The 19,175-nt window shown below is 35.8% G+C and overlaps 1 protein-coding gene across 1 annotated transcript; it reads left to right on the top strand.

Annotated features, from left to right (window-relative positions):
• Positions 1-8,498: 8,498 nt before the first annotated feature.
• ASB16 (ankyrin repeat and SOCS box containing 16) lies at positions 8,499-17,740 on the top strand. The gene is made up of 5 exons (XM_026717572.2): positions 8,499-8,963; positions 10,522-10,789; positions 13,511-14,003; positions 14,547-14,660; positions 16,526-17,740. Exons 1-5 carry the CDS (start codon positions 8,648-8,650, stop codon positions 16,709-16,711), a joined length of 1,377 nt encoding a protein of 458 aa, XP_026573357.1. The 5' UTR covers positions 8,499-8,647; the 3' UTR covers positions 16,712-17,740.
• The last annotated feature ends 1,435 nt before the right edge of the window (positions 17,741-19,175 follow it).

A 19,175-nucleotide genomic window follows, 5' to 3' on the forward strand; every position in this document is an offset into this window, starting at 1 on the left:
TTTATATTGGCTTTGTATTTGGAGATAAACTCACCAGTCTACTTGTAGCCCTTGTTCTTGGAGCTCTGGTATTGTTTTTAAATTTCCGTGAATATTCAATAAGTCTTTGTACTTTTAATATTTTGTTCAGGTCTAAATTATTTGGGTGAGTTGTCACTTCCATTGTGGATAGCCAGATTGGGATTTTTATATAATGTTTCTTTTTAACTTTGATCCAGTTGTTTATTAACGAATCTCTAATCAGGTGTCTGTGGAAATATTTTTGTTTGTGGGTCCTGTATCCCAGAGAAAGGCATGCTATCCTCTCTGCAGGTCATGACCTTCTATAGCTAATATTCTTTTATTCTTTAAATTAATCCAATCGTTTAGCCAAACTAATATTGCTGCACTATAATATAGTTCCCAGTTTGGCAATCCAAAGCCTCCTCTGCTCTTTATATCTTTTAGTAGTTTCATTTTTATTCTGGGTTTTTTATCTTGCCAAATAAATTTTGCTGTTATTTCATTAAGGTTATTGAAAAAGGTCTTTTCTAATTTAACTGGAATGGTTTGGAATAGATATAGAAATTTTGGTAATATAGACATTTTTATGGATGCTATTCTTCCTAGCAATGACAGTTGCATTTTGGTCCATAATTCTAAGTCTTTTTTTGTTTGTTGTAATAGCTTATTATAGTTATTCTCCTTTATTGCCTTACAGTGTACTGTCAGCCATATTCCCAAATATTTAATTTTTCTTGTTTGAAGTCCAATCACTCTTTCTAATTCTGTTGTTTGTAGATCTGTTAATTTTTTTCTAAAAGTTTTGTTTTCTATCCATTAATTTTCAATCCTGCCACAGCTCCATATCTTTTTAATTCCTTAATTAATACTTGTCCTTTTTCTATTGGGTCTTCAATAATAAAAGTCATATCGTCTGCAAATACTTGCAGCTTATATTCTTCATTTCTAGTTTTCAAACCGTTTATTTCTGAATTTTGCCTAACTCGTTCTAATACTGTGTTTCTCCAAAATACACCCCCCATAGGAAGTCCCAGCATGTTTTCTAGGCATAAAATGAAATTAAGCCCCTCCCCCCAAATTTAGGCCTATTTTAAAACATGTGAAATGGTGGGGAAGGGCAGGGGGGTTACTTGCCATTAGAAGCACCCCATGGGCAGCCATGCCTTGCCACCAGCCGCTTCTAACGGCTGATCATGGCAAAACATGGAGGGCTCCCTATCCCCACCAAGCGCCTTTGCTGCAGACCTGAGTCAGCAGGTGGGTGTTGGGATTGTGGATGTCCACCAGCAGCGTTTCAGCCATTTCTCGGGCCTCTGCAGCTTCCAGGGTTCCCACCAGTGCTGGCCCCTCTTTCACCAGAACCGTCTCCAACGACAGCATCTGAGTCGCTTCCGCTTTTTCCTCTGTCCCCGTCTCCTCAACCACAGGGGAAAAAAACATTTTGAGGTACCTGGGAGCGCCATGCGGTGCGTTTTCGTTTAATCCTGAGCAGCTGGTTGGGCACGAGAAGAGCCGAGCGAGCGTCTCTGCCGCTGCTACCCTTGGTGCTCCAGCCTCGGACTCTGCAAGTTTCCAAAAGTCCTGGTGCGCAGCCCGTTCCTGCATTCCAAGTGTGCCCAGGCTGAGCTGCAGCTGTCCCTCTCTTGCCAGCGCTGTCTCCAACAACAGTGGCAGCAGCAGCAGGAACAGTGGAAGCTTTTCAGCCGCTTCTTAGGTGGAGGAGCCGCCTCCATAAATTCCACGGTTCCTGCTGCTGCTGCTGTTGTTGGAGATGGCGCTGGCGAGAGACAGCTGCAGCTCAGCCTGGATGCGCTTGGAATGCAGGAACGGGCTGCGCACTGGGACTTTTGGAAACTTGCAGAGCCTGAGGCTGGAGCACCAAGGATAACAGTGGCAGAGACACTCGCTCGGTCTTCTCATGCCTAACCAGCCGCTCAGGATTAAACAAAAACACACTTCGGGAACTGTGGAGGCTATGGAGTCCCGAGAAGCAGCTGAAATGCTGCTGGTGGACATCCACGCTGCCACCTGCCTGCTGCAGCAAAGGTGCTTGGTGGGGGTAGGGAGCCCTCTGTGCTCCACCATGATCAGCTGTTAGGAGTGGTTGGTGGCGAGGTGTGGCCGCCCATGGGGCGCTCTAGGCGAGGATGCGTGGGGGAAGAAATTAATTCACCCCCGCAAAGATATCCTAGCCGTTTTTTCGGGGCTCAAAAAACCACCTGGCCTTATTATATGAAAAACACAGTAGTACTTCTAGTGATAATATAAAGAGCAGAGGAGACAGGACAACCTTGTTGGATTCCTTTCTCTATATTTAAAGTTTGGGTGTTTTCTCCATTTATTTGCAGGAAATTGCTGTTATAATATTCTTAAATTTGGTGCCGAAATTCATATCATAAATTTGCTGAATCATGAATTGCCAATTAAGGTTGCTTTTTGAGCACCCAAGAAAACAAAGGCTACCTGTTTTTTATCCATTATTATTTGTAAATTATTCCTAATTTGTCTGTTTGGGAGAAACACATTTTGGTTGAATGTATATAATGATTCAGAATTTTCTTTAATCTATTAGCAATAATGGTAGTGAATATTTTGTAATCTACATTCAGCAATGAAATTGTTTTGTATCATTCTGACATCTGACATCTAATCTCGCATTAGCGAGATTAAAGATTCTTTCCACGTGTCTGGCATCTTAGCAGATGTTAATACCTTGTTATATAAATCCAACATTATTAGATCTATTTGTTCTTCTATCGCTCTGTAAAATTCTTCTGGGAAACCATCAGGACCTGGGGTTTTGTTACTTTACTTGGCTCTTATTGCTTGCTTTAATTCTGTCATAGTTATATCCTTTGTCAAAGATTCTTTCATCATTAATATCTCGATTTCTTTTTTCTCTTAGATATTCCCATCATTTTCATCTACTCTCTCTTCCTTATACAAATTCTCAAAATATTTCTGTGCAATCTCTTTTTTCTTCTCTATTCTGTGTTGATAATTTCTACTTTCATCTTGTAAGTTGGTAGATGAGTTTTCTCTTTCTCTTTTTTGAGTTTATAAGACAGCCATCTGCCAGGATTGTTTGCTTGTTCAAAATATATTTGCTTGGTTGCCTTCAAGTTTCTAACCAATTCTTCCTGTTCAACTAAATTAAGTTTGTGTTTATAGAGAGTCAGTTGTTCTTGTAATTGAGCATTTTGTGGGGCATTCTGTAATTTAGTTTCTAGTTTCTTAATTGTTTGGTATAAATTATTTTGTTGGGCATGTTTTTCTTTGGGTTTTTTTGCAGAGTGGGATATTATAATTCCTCGTGTAACAGCTTTCATAGTATCCCATAAGTTTTGAATAGTTGTATATTGGTGATTATTTTCTTTAAAATAAAGGTTAGTTCTTCCTTAAGTTTCTTTATAAATTCCTCATCTTTTAATAATTGAGAATCTAGAGTCCATCTTCTCCTTGGTTTTTTCCTACCATTCCAATTGATTCTGAGAGGATTGTGGTCTGACCAAGAGTTCGGTATAATTTCTACTTCTTCCACTTCTTCTACTAAATCTCCACTTATCCATACCATGTCAATAAGTGACCATGACTGGTGAGGATTTGAATAGAAGGTAAATTGTCTCTTATCTGGATTTAATTTTCTCCATATGTCTATTAAATTTAATTCTTTGATCATTTCTACACATATTTTAGGTAGTTCTCTTTTCTTTTTCCTTCCCTTCTTATTCCCCCCATTATAGTTTTTTTGATAACCTGTTACAGCATTATAATCCCCTATCATACAAATATTTTCCTTTCCAATTCAATAATTTTAGCATATAGAGCTTTATAAAATTATTTTTGGTTGTCATTAGGGGCATATATTACCACTAATAGAATTTTTTTAAAGTTTATCTGTGTTTCTTTTGCCAGAACTCTTCCTTTGGGATCTGCAAATATTAAATTTGCCTTTATCTCTTCTTTAATGTAAAACTGCTATTCCATTCTTTTTTTCATTATCTGCAGAAACCATAAACAATGTCCCTAATTTAGGACAATCTAGATATTTTTCATCTGTTTTCAAAATGTGTATTTCTTGTAAACAAATAATATCTGCATTTTGTTTTATTAACTTCGCCAGAATCCTTGGTCTTTTTGTCTTTGAGTTTAAACCATTTATGTTGATGAATAAGAGTTTCGCCTCTTTTTCCATTGTCCTAATTATATCTGGTTCTTTGTCTCCTGATCTCTCTTATTTCCCTTTGCGTTATGTTCATTGATTTAAGGTCTTCTCTTTCTTGTTGGTTAGTTTTTTGTACTTCTTGTTTTTCATCTTTATTTTTTGGTTGGTCTTGTTCTTCTTGAGTGTTTAGGCCTAGATCTTCTTTGCTACTTTGATCTTCCAAGACCGCTAGTTGCTCGTACAATTCTTGCACCTTTTCTAAAGTATCTATTTTGATCTTACTTTCTTCCCAAGAGACCAACATTCCTTCTGGAATCAGCCAACGAAATAGAATGTCTTGCTTATTTAACTGTGTAGCCAAAATTTATTGTCCCATTTTTGCTCCCTTATTTTTCTAGGGATTTGTTTGAGGATCTGGATTTCCTTTCCTTTGTATACTATAGCTTCTTCTCTAGATATCTTATTTATTATGTTCCTAACTTTCCTCCTCGTAAATTGAATATGGACCTCTTTTGTAAGTTTGTTTCTCCTTGCATAACTTGTGCTGACCCTGTATATGTCGTCCATTTCCTTTAGCATTTCCTCCTTATCCCTATCTAGAACTTCGGTTAAAATTTCTGCCATCACTAACTCTAGGTCGTCGTCTTTAGCTTCCACTATATTTTGAAATCTAAGGTACGACGCAGCTTTGTCCATTTCAATATAGATCAGGGAGTCCTCCATTTCTTTACTCACTGTTTTTATTTGTTGGTCTACTGTTTCTAACTTTTTCTCTCTTTGGTCCATTCTTTTCTCTACTTCCTTTATTGTGTGTTCGTTTCTTTCCAATGCTTGTTGAATTGACCCTACCTTTTCATCAAGTTTAGACATATCTGATCTCATTTCTGTTTTTAACTTTCCCATTTCCTCCTTCAGTTCGTTAATATCAGCTCTTGTTTCTGAATGATTTTTACCATTATTTCTTGAAGTTTGGCCATCAATTCTTCTAATGTAAGTAACGAGGTTTGACTGTTAACATTCGAAGCGGTGCTTTGTTTCTCAGCCATTAGTGTTTCTTCTGTTGTTTTTGTATCCTTTTGTATCTATCCTGTTGCTGCTGAGGATGCTGGAATTGATTTGGTCTTCTTTCCTGTCTTACTTGTTGTAATAGTTACAGTGGACATTTTTTCTAATATCTCTCTCTGATTTTTAAGAATGATGTAAACATTATCCCAAATTGGCATTAAACAATTTTAAATTATTTTTCTTAAGAGTTAACCGTTAATGAGATATAATACTTGTTAAGAGCTTTTATAATGTTACGTTCTTATATAAAGTCTCACTAATCACAATTCTATACTTGCAAGGTAAATATCTAGGTATATCTAACTATATAGCTATCAAAACAAAACTCTTCAGATATGTAAATGTATATGCATCAATGTAAGTATAATTTACAGTTTAAATTGTGAATATAAGCATTATGATAAACATCAGAGAATCTAAATTCTATGTTAATATAAATACAAAATATAAAGAGAAGAATTTAAATAATCTATTAAATATCAATATATAACTGTAAGTATAATCTACCTAGAACTTTAACTAATTATTTATTTATCTTAATTAGGCATATATAAAATGAATTAAGTAGTAGTAGCAACTCCCAGTTAATTACACTAAACTCTGCTTAAATTGATTATCGTTTAAATCTAAATCTAAAGTATATATTATAATATATCTGGGTTTAAATACCAATTAATTTTATACTTAATAATAATTTCCAGAAATTATTGTATCCAGTAGAAGGGAAAGAAAAAGAAAAAAGAAAACTAGTCAGCAGATGTTCAAATGGCAGATTCGCCACTTCACCAATTTAAAAGTTCAAAAAGAATAAAAGTTATCAATTTATCCAATTCTTATTAGTATTTCAGTCTCTCAAAATTTCCCTCCGATTCCATCTTCTGTGTTGTACTATTGAATTGCTGAGTAATACTGTTCACTATAGACATTCTCCACTTCCGTTACTTCAGCTGTTTCTCAATGTCTATCAGTCCTTAGCAAAACGTAGTGCTCACAGCCCAGTAACTTGTGTTAAACTCTCACTTCACAGTTTTTCAAAAATTAGGATTTCCAAAAATTTCCAAAGTTTAAAAGTTAGTATTTGGAAGGTATCCTGGATCGCTATCTTGATCTATTCTGTTTGTTAAAGTGTCCTGCCACTCTCAGCTATCTATCGTTCCCAGTCACTCTCCGATCATTCTCACCTCTGCTTTCTTGTCACTTTATCGGGTTACAATAGATTACTCTTCATTGATACAGTACGAATCTTTATTTTTAAAATCCTCTATAATGCTAGCTCTTTGCACTGTCTTATCCTTATTCTTCACCACAGGCTGTCATTCGATCTTGCTTCCCCTTTTTTCTGGCTGTTAGGACTTTGGAGGAACCATCAAAAAAATGCCAGCCTCTCTGTTGCTGAGCTCAACGGGGTTTCTCTCCGTCGCGCTGGCGATCGCGTATTGCCAAAGTGCTCCATGAGTTTCCCCATTCCAACACGCTTCCCTCCAGGCTTCATGTATCCTTTCAGGATCGCTCCAGCACCAGAAAAGAGTGGTGAAGAATAGAGCTAGCTCTTCAATCTTTCTGATCATCCTAACGTCACCACCAGAAGTCCTCCTTTTTTAAAGAATCACAAAATGTTCCTTTACCATTAGGTGGCACTCTCTGTTATATCCAAATTCCCCTCCCCTCCCACTTTCTTTTCTCTATTTAGGGCTTTTAAATGTCAAAGATCCAATTAGTCCAAATATCAGTTACTGTTTCTTTTTTGACACATTCAAGTTCAGCTTTAATTATGCCTCTTTAATGCCAAAATCACATATATCCAATTTGAGCTTTTGGCTTCCTCCTTTCAAATTTAAAAGCCAATTTCAGCTGTCAATTCCCCCCTTCCACTTTCTCCGCTCACTGCTTTACCATCTTTCTTAAAATGTTCTTAGAATCTTAATTCCAGGGTACCTTTATGTCCAGATATTGTGCCCGGTTATCCTGGTTTTCACACTGTTCTCTTCTTCACAGCTCCAGCACAATCTTTGTCCTGGTTAACTCTTCCTCTTCAGGGTGGCCATATTTGACCACCACTACAGCCCTTTGGAGGAGGAGAATATGTCTAGCCAGAGAGGGGAGATGCGGCTCCCCTCGATCCAGCTGGTGGTCTCCCCTTTCTTCACTGCCCCTACAGGTTCTGGCCCCAAAACAAATTCTCGGGGCCCTCCGACAAGAGAGTACGGAACGAAGCCGCGCATGATCATGGTCTCCAGTCTGTCAACGAGGGAGGGGCCACCAGAAGTCCATTGTAGTTCATTCTTGAATGAGCACATTTTTTTTACCGTTCTTGAGTTGTAGAAAAGCCATGCCTTGCTGTCTTGAGATATTATTAACAGATGTGCTCTAGGCTGAATTCTTATTATTTGAGAACAGAATTGCTATTATGAATCATGGTCTTCAAGTGCGCCGAATGAGAAAAAAAGAATTTCTTTAAAGGACTATGTTGAAAAATATTCCTTGTACTTGGAAGAGACCCCCAACACTGCAGCAGCTATAAAAAGTCTTGGGGAACTCCGGGAGTTTCTGCTGATCACAGAAAAGTTACGTAATACTCTTTATAATGAAAATGTTTGTAATCTTGTCCTTCCTGAAGGGAAGAAATTAATCCCATCCCGAGATGGGTGATTGATAGGTTTCCCTGCCCTAATCCTGTCAGTTTCTGTTGTTTATTGACTTTATTCAATGTGCATCAGCTGCATTCCAGTTGCAACTGTTAAGTGGTTCTTGGCTGTCTGTTTGGAGCTATTAACTGAAAAGAGAGAGAAGGGGGAAATCTCTCTTGCACTTTCATATTTTAGCCGGTTCTCCGAACTGCATAAGCAATTAACTAACAGTTCAGGTGAACCAGTGAGAACCAGCTGAATTCCCACCTGTGTTGCAAATTTTTATAAACTTGTATTCTTATTATATATCAACAATAATTAATTTATTTTCAATTTGGCTGATATTTTGAAACAGTATTTAAATGTCAAGTTCCTTTGCCATCTAAAGTTATTTTCATATATATATATATGGCTGGGATTAAATCGGTAAGTAATTTTGTTTAGGTTCAAATATAATCTGTCTTGTTTTAATCATCTATTATATTTTCATTATAGTTTTGTTATTAGGCGGCATATGTTGATTTATTACTGATTTTCTAATTGAATTTGAGAACTTGCCTTCTTTTTTTGCTCAGTTCTAAAAAGAAAGATGACACTGCTTCTATGATGATTACTCAATTCTATTTATAACCCTGGGTAATAAGTACGCAGATGTTCTTGTCAGTGAGACCTTGTCATAATAGTAGCTTTTGAAAATTGGAAGTATCAGTTGTTTTCATAAATGATTTGGGGTTGATGAGTTGGGTAACTGTGTAAAAAACGCTGAATTCCTTTCTTGCTTAGAAGAATGTCAAAGGAAACTTTTGTATTCACCTCTTCCACTCTGCGCTCCTTGCGCTTGCAACGAGAAAAGCTGGAGTGGGAAGAACGGCAGAGGGCTGCATCTCGCCAGTGGGCCAGCCAGAGGTATCATCCAACTGCCAGGAGCCTCCTTTCTCTCCCCAAGCCCACCAGACATCTTGAATACTGTCGGGATCCTGCTCTTCACAATGCCCTTTACACAGGAGACTTGCCAAGGATCCAAAGCATTTTTAAAGATAAAATCACTTCCAACTTGATTGTGGAGACCCAGGTGGAAGAGCTAGAATGGTCAGCTGATCAGGGTAAGATGGGTAATTTTTTGCAGAAAGAAAACAAGTAATGTTGTTCATTTTTCTTCAGATTTTAGACAAACATTATCTCTTTGTATTGTGGAACAAAGGCTTGTAATATATGATTTAATTACATAAGAAATGAAATGGAAGAAATATGTGTTAATTATTTTAGCTGGGGGGGGGAAAAGGCAGCTTTGGGTAAATTGAGGCCCAGACAAGTTTATTTCCCAGATAGCCTTTTACCATACTACTACCTTGCCTGTGTTCAGTCTACTTCCATGTTTAAGCTTCCCATGTTTTTGGTCATTATTTAAAAAAAATTTTTTTTCACTATTGTAATCGGAAGGAAGGAATATCGGTACAATATTGTTATGTTTCCAATTAGTAGTACAATCTTTGCTTGAATTGTAAACATCTTTTAAACCTTGCAATAAAAATAGAGAAGAATAATTAAATATATTTAAAGCATCTATTTTCATTCTTATCTGAAAATTTGATAAGAAAGTAAAACTGAAGAAATTAGAATTGTATGTAAAGTGATATCGTTTATAAACATTATTGCAACATACCGTAGGTATTCTAAGACTGAATTAATAGTAACAGTTAAGATTTCCTAGAATTGACCACCCAGAGTCACTGGGAGGTGGGCAGCATATAAATTTAATATGTTGCTGTTAGTTATAATTCTTCTTCTTGAGATTAAGATTTCTCTAACATGTTATTTTATAACAATAGTTTTCAATCTCTATTTGGCTTTAGAGTCTTTAGTTTCTATTTCTGAGGCAAGACCTACATTTATATCTATCCCTGTATCATTTTAGTATATATTTGAAGCTATTTCACTAATGACTGTCACCAAACTATAATCCTCAGGAATTGGGTGAAAAGCAAAACATTTAAAATATAACATATTTCTTTTTCTTCTTCTCACACAGCCAAATATCATCCTCTTTAAAAAAAACAGTGTAAAGAAATGTACCATTAAAGCAGAAGACTATAGAAGGCTGGAGTTCATTGTTTTTATGTTTAACATCTTTTATTCTTCCTCTGTATTTTCATTCTAGTGCTCAAGTTAATCCTAAAACAGCATAGTATTTCCTCAGACTATGTAAGAAAATTGAGTCAGGCCAAACTTCCACCTAGACCAGATTTTATATTTTTAGTATTTAAGGCACTATCATTTCTTGGAAATCCACAAGTTAGCATGTTTGAGTTATTTGTATTGTGTAAGCTTCTTGTGGAGCCATTTTATGGTGTGAGGATTGTGAATATTTAATTTTATTATCATAACTAGTAGCTTTATTATCCCTTCATTTATATTATATCTTTGTGAAAGTTCTCGTGTATGTTCTAAAATAAATGAATTCTGAATAAACAACTTATACGTAAAATAGTCTTCAGCTGATGCCCATCAACAGAATTAGCTGTAACGAATGTGATACAGGGAAAAAGTGTCTTCAGTTTAATGCCAACCAACATAATTGGATAACTGACAGTATTTTTTACCATGTTTTGATACAGGAAGCTTTTGTCCAACCAATTATCTTTGTCTTTGTTGGTTTTACAGGGTTGTGGGTGTTGACTGCTCAAAAGAAACACACATCTCCATTGCGAATAACAGCTGCCAGGGGCTATCAAGACTGTGTGAAACATCTGCTTTTGAAAGGGGCAGATGTCAATGCAGTTATTGGTGGGAAAGCTGCTTTGCATGATAGCTGTGCCAACCATCATGAAGAATGCACCCGTCTGCTCCTACGTTATGGTGCTAATGCTAATATTCTTTCAGAAGAGGGGCTGGCCCCGTTGCATTTGTGCACCACTCAGGAAACTTTGCCGTATGTCTGGGAAGTTGAAAGAATTGTGGGTGTGATGGCTTGAAGGAAAATTAAAGACAGGTTAATAGGAAAGTGGTGGCATATTTTGTAAAATAGCAAACAAGGTTCTTCAAGTAAAAGAATTATTCTTTAATGTTAAGATACTCTCCTGGGAGGAAAAGATATGTAAGAAGCTGTACATTAATTACTTTTTGAAGGCAGAGTATTTCTATGGAAATCTTCTGTATCTTCAATGTTGACAGAAGGGTATATAGAAACCTTTTATATTTTATTATCTGAACTGCATAATCCATGACCCATTGTTTCATAGATACTTCCTTATCTAAATTGAGAAATAGAATAACTAGGTGGGTAGAAAAGCAATGGGAGTGGAGCAACTTTAAAAAAAAACAATTTTATTAAAAGTTTTGAATAACTAGAATAGAAAAACAAGAAGAAAAATGCAAGAAAAGGGATAAAAAGAAACCATCTTACCACAAGACAGAGACTTCCCACCATCATTACAAGTATAAACAATTCCATTATCTCTTCACTTCTTATCTAACAAATATAAACTCTTCATCCCATAATCCATCTCTTTAATAATTGGCAAATCAAATAATGTCTTCTTCAATTCAGTTATCAGCAAAACATCCAGAGTATTTAAATTTTTTACATTAATTGTCCTGTATAAAACTCAACATTCTACATCTCAGCTCTTAATTATAACAAAATCCTACTTAAAAAGGCATAAAATGGCCCCAACATCCTGCTCTAAACAAAAGAAAATCCAAGTTTAACATGAGAAGAATAATTTCCCCTTCACAGAAGACAAGCTCCAAACACAACATTCCAAATAACAACCAATCCTGTTCACATATGCATTCCACCTCTTCTCTCTCAACTTTAGGTAATTTTCTGCCTGTATAAGTGTGTCCATACTTCTTAAATTGTTGTTTCCCAGTGTCTTATTATAAACAAAAGATTACAATTTAATGTAATGAGAAATAATTACTTCTTTAAAAAGTTCTCCAAACTTTTTCATCTTTTTATGACTTTTTATGACCTTAATTTGGGATAGAGTTGGATGACTAAGGATTTATTGGCCAAAAGCCTTTCCTGATGCCTAGGGGGAAAGGATTTTATATCTCATTAAATATAAGCATATCCAGTATACCCTTTTTTTTCAATTAAGGTATCAATAGATACAACAACAAATTCCATTTGATCCCTGGTTGAATACACTGAATGTAGTCCTTTTTTTTCTTCTATACTGGGCAGTATCTCTTAGTAATTTATTCAGATGTTTGTTGATCTTTATTACAAGTTTCTTTAGCACTTCAAAAATTTCCCCAAAACAAAAATATTCCAAATGTTATGTAGGATTATTATTTTTATTTATTTCTTATTTTTAAAACCTTACTCATTTTTTTCTATATCTAGTAATAAATTCTTATTCAGAGTCTTGTTCATATTTTTTCAAGTAAATTTTACTGCGTATATTATACTGTAACATCTTTGGGAACAAACTTTTCTTAAGAAGACTAGACATAGCTGATATGATTGAATCAAAATCATAGGTCCCTGCATAATTTCTTAAATATATCTCTAATTGCCCTTATGAATTGTCATTTCTCCAATCCTTAAAAAAAAACCTTTCCCACAAGGACACATTTATTCTTAAAATAAAATTCCTAATATTCAAGTAAGCCCCGTTATTTTCTGTGCCCTTAAAACTTACAGTGGCCCTCTTGTGTTGCTTTTTGGTGTTTATTTTAAGTTTCTACACATTAGAAAAATAAATATTAGTATTCTTATATTTATGATCACTGTCTTGAGGTTCTCATTGTGAGGAAGAACAACCATAAGGAGAAACTAGGCAATTTGCATCTCTGTCTTTGATCCAGAAAGGATCATTGGAACCAATTGGTATAGGAATCAATTGGTATAGTAAATGTTGGCTCTGCTTGTCCACAGAGCTGTTTTCATCCTGACATCCTCTCTAAGAAGCTCAGGAGCAGGAAGAAATTCCTGCTGAGTTCCCCATTGGCTTTTCTTATAGGAATCTGGCAGGGAGCATTGGAAATGACAATCACATGACTGCGGCTGATTGCAGCAGTACAATAGTACTGAAGCAGCTACAACTTTCCCAAATTTAAATCCCACAGGAATTATGGGCCCTAGATTTTGACACATTCTGTAAATTAGTCCATTTCAGGTATGTTGATTTAGAAACTGTTGCCATATGACACAGCATTTCACCCAATTGAAGGATACAAATAATAGGGCAGATATGAGAGTTTTAGCAGTATGTAGATATGAGTTAATGCGGAAATGCTTGTTTTACATTTTCTCTTACATAGCTTCTGCCTTTAGCCTTCTCTGGGACCCATGAATAACATTCTTTTTAAACTGCAATGAAGTGCATTTTGTAATACTTAATTCAGAATTAAATTTTAATAACGTTTGACTTGTTTACATGGTTACCTCATAATAAAAGAAATAATTGAAATCTGCATTTAATAGGATCTGAAAAGAGAGTAACTGGATATAGTGGAATGAAGCCATACTTGATATAATTACAAGGAGTGCAAGAGTGCTTAACAGCATTTAGCTATGTGCACCCAAATCTATTTCTGCAATATTTTAAAATATATTTTAAAGCCAACAGAACGTAAAATTAAATAGTAGTTGATTGTAGGGCAATTGCAAAATTCCTTAATGCAACTCTGTGCCTTTCAGGTGTGCTCAGCTATTACTGGAATATGGAGCTCTAGTGAACCAGAAATCAAGAGATGGCCATGCTTCCCCATTGCATGTGGCTAGCAGGCATGGTTTAGAGGACCATGTCAAACTCTATCTTTCCTATGGAGCAAATATTGCTCATAGAAATCAGGAAGGGGAGACTGCTCTTAACACTGCTTGTGCCAGTGCAGATAAACCTGAGGAAGCTGGCCGCTACTATCAAGTGGTAAAGCAACTTCTGGATAGTGGGGCCAATGTTCAGATTGCTGGCCGAAAGAACCATACTCCACTGCACAATGCCTGCAGCAACTGTCACATTGGTATTGTGGAGCTCCTGCTACAGCATGGGGCAGAAGTGAATATTAGTAATTGTGCTGATAATACTCCTATGGACTGTGCTTTGCAAGCAGTGGAAGATTACCTGGAGGAAGAGCCTGAAAAAATTATAGCTACGTTGCTCAACCATGGTGCTGCCTTTATTAATCCTAAGGTAAGAATCCTAAAGTAAGCCTTCAATTCTAGTGATTCCTTGACAGTTTCTTGAAATTGTTGACTGATTTTTGGATTGCATAAAATAATTTGACAATAATATATGTACAGAATAATGTTTGTAAGTTTTTTAAATGTATTGCCAACTTAGGACAGTTTCCTTTCTGGGTAAGGACAAGAGATTTTGTGTTTCAGTTTCAATACAGAAAGTAGAGGATGCCAAACAAGCTGTCTCCTATTAGACATCTAAGAGGAATGAGTAGCACTACCTAAAGCTTTTACAATGAGAGGCACTTGTTTTAAATGGTAGAGCCAGTCATGTAGCCATTTTCTCTCTCTTCAAAGTCCACACCAGCTTTAAAAATAGGAACCATCTCCTGGATGAAAACTGACACAATGCTGTTTTTAATGTTCCTCTCAGATTGTACTTCCTATAGGTGCTGTAAGAATATAGGGCTTTTGGTTGAAAACATTCCTTTTCCCTTCCAAGATATTCATGCTTTTTATTTTCTTTTGTTCTTTCCGTTAATGCTTCTGCACTTAGATGCTAAAGTTTTGTGCCTCATCACCTCGATCTATGGAAATAATTCTGAATTCTTATGACCGAGTAGTGTCCTGTGATTCCTGGGTAGGATCTGTACCCACTGAAATGTGGCATGTAAGAAACAGTACTTTTATTGTTCATCATTACTTATAAGTCATACTCTTCTATCATTATGTTATCCTTTGGCTTTTTCTTGCTGAGTGAGATCAGGACTTATACTACAGCATATGGAGAAAGATGGGGAAATGGTAGCTGAGAAATTTGACAGTTTTTTTAGGTACCATTCCTTTTTTCTAAAAGAGAAGTAAACAGTCATATATCAGTTTGACTTCTAGCCATAGCTTAGATTCAAGTAATCAGATCTTTACAAGAATTAGTTTTTACAATTGGATTGTATGTATTAGGACTGCTTTCCAGAAAGCTTTTGAAATAAGCAACCATACCCTGCTTGCATTTTTGCTACCATCTGACCACTCACTCAGAAATCGAGTTCAAATCATGAATTAGAATTCATGACTACTCGTTAAGTAAGGGCTCTTCCTCCTATCTCTCAAGGCCATTCTCTCTACGCCCTCTACAACCTCCCTGTTCCTGTGATAACTCCAAAACTACTTGTTTAATTTGGGCTCCCATCACATTGTTTGAGAGGCAATGTATGCTCTCATAGATTAATTCTCCCTGTAATGATCGAATTATATTATTATATGGTGTATCACTGAACATAGGTTGATGTAGAAGAATCACATGATGGTATGTTCTGGTTATGACTGGAGAAATATTGCAGGGTGGGAGAGAGATTTCTATGCAGTAAAAAAAAGCATTGGTAAGTCTAGAACTTTTCCCTCTGAGTACAGGGATTCTCAATTTAACATAAACAGAATTCTTGAAAATTCAAAAGTTATTACACTCTTTTGTATTACTGTAATTCAGGGTTGTGAAACTCAAGGTCCAGAGGCTGGATACAGCCCTTGGGGTGATTAGATCGGGCCTCCTGGGCTGCCCTACAAACAGCGAAGTACCAGCCCATGGTGCCTCTGTCAGTGAAAACAGAGCTTGGGAGGACTGCGAGCTCCATTTTTTCTGGCAGAGGGCTGCAGGAGGCCATCATTTGGCGCTCTCCCTGGTCTTGCCTTCCTCCCCTGGAGACAATAGATCCCTCAGCCCTGCGTGGGCCACCACAGGCACAAGTGATGTCAAACTGGTTACGACCCCCAGCCCCTCTGAGGTCAAACACAGCTCTGATGCAGCCCTCAGTGAAATTGAGTTTTACACCCCTGCTCTAATTGATCCTAACAAAGGTATTGTCCAACCATGGATTTGGCATTTATTTTTAAAATTAAATCTTACTGCTTTTTTTAAAAAAATAAAGATACTCCATCATTTGATCCTTTCCCATAACATGGGTTCTAAATAAGGTCTTTGGCAACTAGTTCTATGTGTGGGGATTTAATTTCACAAATTATATATACTCTTGAAATATAAAGTAGAGTATCTAAAAGAACCTAAGCTTAGCTGGGTGGCTGAACTGTGATATAAGAACAGTAACAGATATTATAAACTGTTTTACCAATAAAAAAACCAAATCTGGAAGTTATAGCAAGACTGAACAATAAATGTTAGAAAAATAATAGTGGGTGAAAATGCACACCTTTTTAAATAGATATTTAACTCTTGACTGTCCTGATACAGACAACAGATACAGCTTAGCACATGGAGAAAGTGGTTTAGAATCTGGAAATCTATATAATACAGTACTACTGTACATATAGGAACATATATAATGTGTGTTCCTAAAATACTTGAACCAGAGAACTTTAAAGATTGCTCCATGGGGTGTGTAATCTGTTGCAGAATATATTTTTTTCTTTACATGGAATTTTATAATAATTTCTGTATAACACGTCTGCCTCTTGATGCTTTCTATTGATGTGCCATGTATGGACAAAACCACATTTAATTTTTCTTTTATGTCTTTACAGGAGTATCAAGTGTTCTATGATTCAGCTCTTTTCCTAGTGAATCAACCTCGCCCACTGCAACATTTAGCTCGTTGTGCTATTCGAAGGCAGTTAGGGATCCGTTGCCATAAAGGCATCTCTCAGTTGAAACTACCTTCTGCTTTGCATGAATATTTACTTCTCCCATTGAAGGGTTATCTCCAATAAGATGATGGCAAAATAGCAATTAGTAATTTATTATAATTCCATCCTCCTGTAATGAAATACTAGTATTGCCACTAAAATGGTGATTAAACTGCAAAGAGCAAGCATTTTAGCTATATTGATAGCCATAATTCTTGTACCTTTCAATGTAAAGCAGAACTCCTTCCAGAAGAAAAAGCAGAAAAATATGAAGATAAATTTTGACTGTAATGCAAACATGAGTCCTGTTAAGAGACTGTTGAGGCATACATGTCTGATTGATTTAGGCTGGAAATTATTTTGTTTCATCCATTTACACAATGAGAATGTGTGCATATTATTGAATCTCTGGCATGAAGGATTCTCACCAATTAGTTAACTACTGTATTCTGTCCATTTAAATAATGGGTGGGTATTCACATATGTTAATATTGATCCTGATTTAATGCACTGGGCTTTGATTATAATCTTAAGAATGTAAATGTTGATCGTTTCATAGAGAGATTAATATCACTGGGCATATTTTTCTATTCAGTTAAGAATCCGATACTAATTGTAGTGACCATTATTGGTGACCTATAGATCAGACTTCCTGGAGATAAGGTGAGACGGATTGGAATGGTCATCAGTAAATTTGGCAGTGATCAATTAAACATTGGCAATAGTGAGAGTCCTACTTGTAACTGCTATCTTGCAGGATCTAATCTGGATCGGTCACCAGAACCAAAGGTTTTTTCTTCTGAGCTAGGGAGAGAGAAGTTCTCTGAAGATGGACTCCAGCACAAAAGCTCGGAAGATAAAACCACTGGTCATCAACCCAGATTAGATTCTACAACATTATATTCACTTTCATTTGTAATTTCCATCTTTCTCAAGGTATACTGAAAATACTAAATAGAGGTGATTTCTCTGGCATGATGTCTGCATGCTGAGGACATGTTAAGAGAATGATGCAAGCTATATGAGCATCAAGATGATTTTAAATCTTTGGGCTAGAATCTGAAATAAAAACATACTGTTCTGTTGTGCCAATAAAAGAGAATATATGTGGAACTAGGTTGAACTGTGGAGTTCTTGGTGCTCTCTAAACTTGTTTTCATTATCTGATTAGGTAACATCTTCAGTGCACTATGTAATGAAACATTTGCTTTGGAGAACAAACACAATTTGTATTAAATTTTTAATACACAATTTGTATTAAATTATAGATTTAATTATTTAATTATTCATTGTTTCAATACATTATTCCAATGCCAATCACAATATTGTTTAAACATACATAATAATAGTATCATTTAATTTCTAATCTTATTATTTTTATTGTATAAAAATGTGTATACTAATATTCCCCCCCTCTTATTTCTATCCCTATTCTAACTTAATCATGCCACCATTATAAAAACAAATCCTTTCTATCCGTCATCTCTTGTCCGCTTTAAAGCTTTAGCTGTTTGTTTTTTAACTTGCCTCCAATATTCCTTTCTTGGATCTTTATCCCTATCTGCATCTACATCTTGTCTAATTCATTTTAAACATTTCTCCCATCTCAGCCCTTTTCCATTATCTAGCTTTCAAAAAATAACCCATGCCCCTATCTCCCTTTAAAAAATGTCTTCCTGCATCTCTGGTTCCCTTTTTAAATTTCTTAAAATGTTTTCCCCTTGGTTTATTTCATCAATCATTATTATTTTTATTATTGTTTCCTTCTTGTCTTGTTTTGTTTGCTGGTTAATCTCTGCTTTTACATCTGCTCTTTCAGTTGGCTCCTTTTCATGGGCAACTTGGTCACTCATTGTCCTTTGTATAATATTTTCCAGTTTTTTATCCATGCCGTGTATTAAGTTCTTAATAAAACCTTGTGGTTTCTTATCAGAATGTCCTTGATGCTTTGAAACATTAATGCCGTTTCCCACATTCCACTCATTTCCTCCTGATGGCATGTTGTCTTGTTTTAATAAGTCCTGCTCTTATCCAAGTAATCCAAAAATCATGTATTCAAGCCTAAAGTTACCCCCCCCCAAAAAAAATTAAATGTTCACAATTTTTTGTATTCCACAGTCAATCTGTTCTTTTAGATAATCTCAGCAGCTTTTCCCGAACCTCCTTAAATACCCTTTATGTGTTCAATCTCATATCATAGCATTCAGGGGCTCTTTAATGAAAATATCTTTCTTATTCTCATATTTAAATCTCCAGTACTCATGTTGTAGATGCATAAAACATATCCTTGTCAGAATTTTCCAGGATTTGAGAATGTTATATTCTCCTTTCATCAGCAGATGGCACTCTTGGTTTAGATATCAGTGTTGACCAGTTTTAATCAAATAATAAGTCAAAATATAGAAAGAAATTCTAATTTTTAGGTAAATAGTTCCAGTATTTTTAAAATGCCTTTCCCGAACAATGCCTACTCAGTTTAAAATTTTCTGTATCTTTAAAAGTTAGGGTTTTTTTTTTTGCCTTTCTCCCCTTAATTCTTTTCTTTCAG

This window comes from Pseudonaja textilis, chromosome Z (assembly GCF_049901715.1).
Source record: "Pseudonaja textilis isolate UNSWEBS1 chromosome Z, rPseTex1.2, whole genome shotgun sequence".
Classification (NCBI taxonomy): Eukaryota; Metazoa; Chordata; class Lepidosauria; order Squamata; family Elapidae; genus Pseudonaja; species Pseudonaja textilis.